At 39.6% G+C, this 5,120-nt stretch overlaps 1 protein-coding gene across 1 annotated transcript in view; it reads right to left on the bottom strand.

Annotated features, from left to right (window-relative positions):
- The window catches only part of smyd3 (SET and MYND domain containing 3), a 113,121-nt gene that overhangs the window by 14,269 nt on the left and 93,732 nt on the right, over positions 1–5,120 (bottom strand). Inside the window, exons 7-8 of the mRNA XM_014017196.1 lie at positions 4,051–4,153; positions 3,533–3,643 (exon numbers count right to left, since the gene is read on the bottom strand). Coding sequence (XP_013872650.1) covers positions 3,533–3,643; positions 4,051–4,153 — 214 coding nt within the window. The remainder of the gene's footprint in view (positions 1–3,532; positions 3,644–4,050; positions 4,154–5,120) is intronic.

The following is a 5,120-nucleotide window of genomic DNA, read 5'->3' as shown; positions in this document are numbered from 1 at the left end:
GTGTGTGTGTGTGTGTGTGTGTGTGTGTGTGTGTGTGTGTTTGTAAATATACAGTATATGTGTTCGTGTGTGTGTGTGTGTGTGAATATGTATTATGTATATATGTGTATGTACTGTATGTGTATGTACATGTGTGTGTGTGTCTGGTTGTGTGTGTTTTGTGTATATTACTTAGCGTGGTTGTAATCATTGTACGTGTGTGTGTGTGTGTGTGTGTGTGTGTGTGTGTGTACATGCGCAAGGAGACACAAAGAGGAAGATAATGAAGATTTTGTTCAAACTTTCAAAATATTTCTGCAGTTGTAATAATGAATGAATTTAGCACCTCCAAATCTGGACCAAGTCCATAGAAGTCCATCTGAGTTCAGATTAGTTTGTTTAGAGTTTCAGTGACTACATTCAGATCCTAAAATGAAAACACTGTATTTGTGCGTCTGATTCACCACACTGAGCACAACACATCTGCCTGACAGCAAACAGCACATGTTTCTATATTGGTACACTCCAGCAGACTCACCACGGCATGAGCTCCATTATTCTCTCACTGAGAAACAAATATCTGAGCAAACATGTTCTCCTGATTCCATCATGAGCTACAGTCCATGTGCTAGTATCAGGGGTGAATTCAGAATGATGTGCATGGGAATATAAACAGAAAGACATGTTTTTACTACATGCTGCAGAATTATCATGTATCTACTACACCTTTGAATTAAAATAAACTCTGTGTGAATAGTCAGATAATTGAAGTTTTTTATCATTTATAGATGTGTTGATTCTAGTTTAAATAGAAAGCTGTGCCTCTGCAAACCAACTCTATGTATGTAGGAATACAACACTTTCATTGCATCAAGTTTGATACTATTGAAGTTAAATAATTGAGTCACAAGTCATTTTTTTGATACTTTACTTTAGAGCACGTTCGAACATAAGGCCAGCGGGCCAAATGTGGCCCGCCACAGCCTTTTATTTGGCCCGCGAGAGCTTCAAATATGAATGTCTTAAAATAGGCATATGATGCTTTAAAGCGAGCTTTGACCATAAACTACATCTCCCATGATACATGTTGGTATTTTCAGAGGTGCCAACCATTACGATCTCACCGTAATCATTACGATATTGAGACCTGCTCTGAACCATTACGGCGTACTTGACATTTATTACGATCTGGCCTTGCACTGAGCTTCTGGGAACCCCCTCCCGCTGCAGCAGCATTTTTCCACCTAAGCGGTTCAGTTTGGCACCCTGCAGCCCCCCCCCCCGCTTTTCGACCCACTTTCGGCCCACTCAGACCTCCTCTCGAGGTAGTACTGAGGCTGCCCGGCACCATTTGGGGAGTGGAGGTGCCGAAGCGTGTAGCAGTCGTGGTGCGCTGGGAAAAGCAAAAATATATTGAGCCGGTTTTCAGAGCAGTGAAGGACCACAACAACAGCCGGAGTGTCAAAGCAGTGGGACTAGAGCTGCTTTAGTTAAATGGAGGGGATCTCTCTCTACAGCCATCGTTCTGTGCTGCTAACTGTAGACTGGACTCTTCACAAACTTCATCTGCAGACGGTGAGTGCTTCGTGCATTTAGTGAGATATTGAAAGTAATTTATGGGACACGTGTCGCTTGTCAAACTGTACCATTTATTTATAAAGTTTGTTACGATGTGTCGTTTGTGCGTGTTCGTTTCCAATGCTAACTAGTTAGCAGCTAGTGGCTATTGCTAGTTAGCGATCGAGGCTAAAAACAACACCCCCAGCTCTACATTTATTGTAATTAGTAATTAATTTTAACTGTGGTGAGCAGCGAAGGAGCTGTGTGTGTGTGTTTGTGTGTGTGTATGTGTGTGTGTTTGTGTGCGCGCTTGATAGGAAGACGTCAGTGCAGTGCATTGTGTGTGTTTTTTTGTTTGTTCTGATACGACGCAACAGCAAGTGAACCGCGGAGGATAAATCTACAGATTTCACGGAGGGAATATTAAAAATGACATGAAACAGCAACTTTGTATAATTTGTTCAAAAATATTTAATCACCACAGAATAACTAAAGTGAGCTAATTCTGTTGTTTTGTTTGAAACAAGGCAGCAGGCGTCTGCCACATAATAAATACGTTGCGGTCCAGTTCAGCCCAGCTGAGTTGCTCCACCCCTCTTTGCTGCGGGTTCATTTATGAACGCATCCATGTGAGCAGGACCAGCCCGCCTTCACCTGTGGTCTTATGAATGACTCGGGGAGGCAATATTAGGGTAGATGTATGTACTGTTTAGCAAATTTATGGTCATAAAGCACCTATTTTATAAACCCTGTTTTATCACTTGTTACTTATAATCTCTCCATCTAGAAATAAGTAGGTTTGTATGAATACTTTGAAGTTTAAAGATATAAATTCCACATAATTTTTATTATGCGCACAAACTTTCAATAACGAACGCACGCTGCGCGACGCAAATGCTCTGAGACAATCATTATGATTTGGGATGGCTCCAGGTTGGCACCTCTATATTTTACCTACAAAATGACAGCATCCAAATCTCCATTTCACAGCATTTTTTGCCAGCTACTTTTGCTGTGTCCCAGTTGTACTGAGAGGTGGGAACGTCCCATCAACAAGTTGTAAATTTAAACTCGGAAAGTGGGAGAGCTCAGAATCCAAGATGGCCACTATTCATCACAACTCAACAGTGAGTAAAACTGTCTTACTTTTACTTCCAATAGTATTTGTGTATTATTTATTTCAAGTTTGGTTGTACACGTAGTACTTTTCAGTGTTAATAAGAGGACATGTTTCTCGGCAGGAAATACCACGTAGAGCTCAGTTAATGTTTGTTGGCAGTGCTCAGCTGTAGCAATGAGATGAGGAACATGACGTTTCGTGTTTTTAGTCAAAGTTAAACACAAAACGTAGACGTTAATTGAAACTGGTCCTTTGAGGACCACCATAATGTTCAGTGTGACCCTCGGTGAAAATTAGTTTGATTTCTCTGAGTGACATCGTCATCCAAAAGCAGACAGATGTGAATGGTGATTAAAAGAGTTGGTTTATGCAAAAAAATAAATAAATAAAATAATAATAATAATAAAACAGAAACACAACATTTTTTGCTTGACAGAAATGATTTGTGTGTCTCTTTCACTGATACAACTCCTTTGGCTTTAATGAAGAATGATGCATTGTGGGACAACTGTGCTGATAAGCTACTGGTAGTGTTTTAATTTTGTACCCATTAACTTTTAATTAATTAATTAATTTGTCTTCTTTTTTCTTCTTTCTGCTACATTTAATTTTATTTGTGTTGTATTATTATTTGTTGTATGCGTTTGTTCTGTTTTTAAATGAAATGAATAAATTTGTTTAAAAAAACAACAGGAGACATTTGCAGGTTAGGTATTTGTCATCCTTGGGTTTTTTTTTTTTTTTGGTTCAACAATAAACTTATTTTTTTAAAACAATGGCGAAGTTGGATTTTTGCCACCAAAATAAACAAAATATGTTTACTAGTTTTGGTAAATTAAACAAGTGCAGGGAGATAAAATCTGTGTTTCTGACCTCTTCTGGAGACTCACATCGCTGACAGTGGCAGGTAAAGTGGTACTGGTCCTCCAGCTGCTTCCGTCGATCCTCAGTCAGGGACAGCGTCTCAGTGTAACTTATAGTCAGCTGCAAAGAAAGAAAACACGACAGCAAAGTTCATGTGACAATATCTCTGTTCACAGAACTACTGGGAGGTTCAGTGCAGATATCTGATTAAACTGAGTGCAGAGAAAATGATGTAGTATGTGGGTGTGTGAGTGTGTCTAAGTCCAGATGGCTTGGGCGCATCTCATTACATAAAGTCACAATGCATCTCATTACACACAGTCACCAGGGATGAAGGCAAAATGAAGAGAATGCTGCCAAGTTAGGAGCTGTTATATCCTTGTGTTACTTTTTATTAATCCTGTAATAACAACACTAACTGCACCAGAATATATGATTATTATGTATAAAGTGTGTGGGAATAAAAGCGGGCTCGTGTTTAAAACCTGTTCATGATGTGAAAAGGCAGTTTCGTTTCTTCCTCGTACCTCATCTCCAGGGTTGACATCCTGCACAGCTCGGAGCTGAATTTTTGTTCCCTCAAACACCATCACACAGTTTGGCCTGCAGTCATGGTTTAATAGAGATAAACTGAGGCAGAGCCGACAGGAACAGGACAGGGCACCGGTCGGGGGGAGTGAAGGTAAAAGAGAGAGAAGACAAGAAATATAGATGGAGAGAAGAGAGTCAGAAAGGTTATTTTTTCTGTTAATAAAGGTTAAACCTTTAAATAAATTCTCTGTATTTTTTTAAAATCTTTTTAAAGATCCAACAATCTGTTCATTGAGCTTGAGGAAACGTTGATCCCTCTGTGTGAGAAGTTTTTAGGTAGGTAGTCAGTAATTATCTGCACATACATATAATATACAAGATACTAACACATACATTTCTGTCTACTTTCTCCTTCACTCAGATGAACATAAATCCCTCAAAATTAACACTACTATCAAAATACCAGTTTTATTTCGTTTCCCAAATATCTCTCAGCAACTAATTATGTTTTCCTCTCCTGCTTGCAGAGCCTTACTGATCAGGTTTCAATCAGCCTTTCTGAAACCTTATTTTGAAGATGCAAATTGGATTGCAATTTATTCAGATTTTTTTTCACCTTTTTGAGGAAAAAGTGCACTGAAAAATGCTCACTAATAACTTTTTAACCTTGTTGAATGCATAGTCAATTATTATGACCCCCGCACACGAAGCATAAGCGGGAGTCGTATTGTTTTCATACCGTTTATTTTTTGTTTGTTTGTTTTTTTCCTCTGGAGATTTTTGGTCAACCGTAGCACAAAAACGGCTGCACCGATCAACATGAGATTTGGCAGGACTGTAGATGAGTCTGACCTACACTGCACCAGCAAATAGTTTTACGATAGACCCCATATTTGAGGAGGGGCTCCTTTCAAAGTGGGGGTGTCTGGACATGCAAAAACGCTTATAACTCAGAAACTGTTCAACATTAAAGCTTCAGATTTCTTTTGTTGTTTAGCTCGGATGAAGCTCTATCCATCAGGCCCACCAATCAGTGCCCCCCCCCCCCCCCCCCCCCCCCCCCCCC

Source organism: Austrofundulus limnaeus, unplaced genomic scaffold (genome assembly GCF_001266775.1).
Source record: "Austrofundulus limnaeus strain Quisiro unplaced genomic scaffold, Austrofundulus_limnaeus-1.0 Scaffold163, whole genome shotgun sequence".
NCBI lineage: Eukaryota > Metazoa > Chordata > Actinopteri > Cyprinodontiformes > Rivulidae > Austrofundulus > Austrofundulus limnaeus.
Note: the sequence above shows the minus strand (reverse complement) of the source record. Positions and strands in the feature narration are given on the sequence as shown.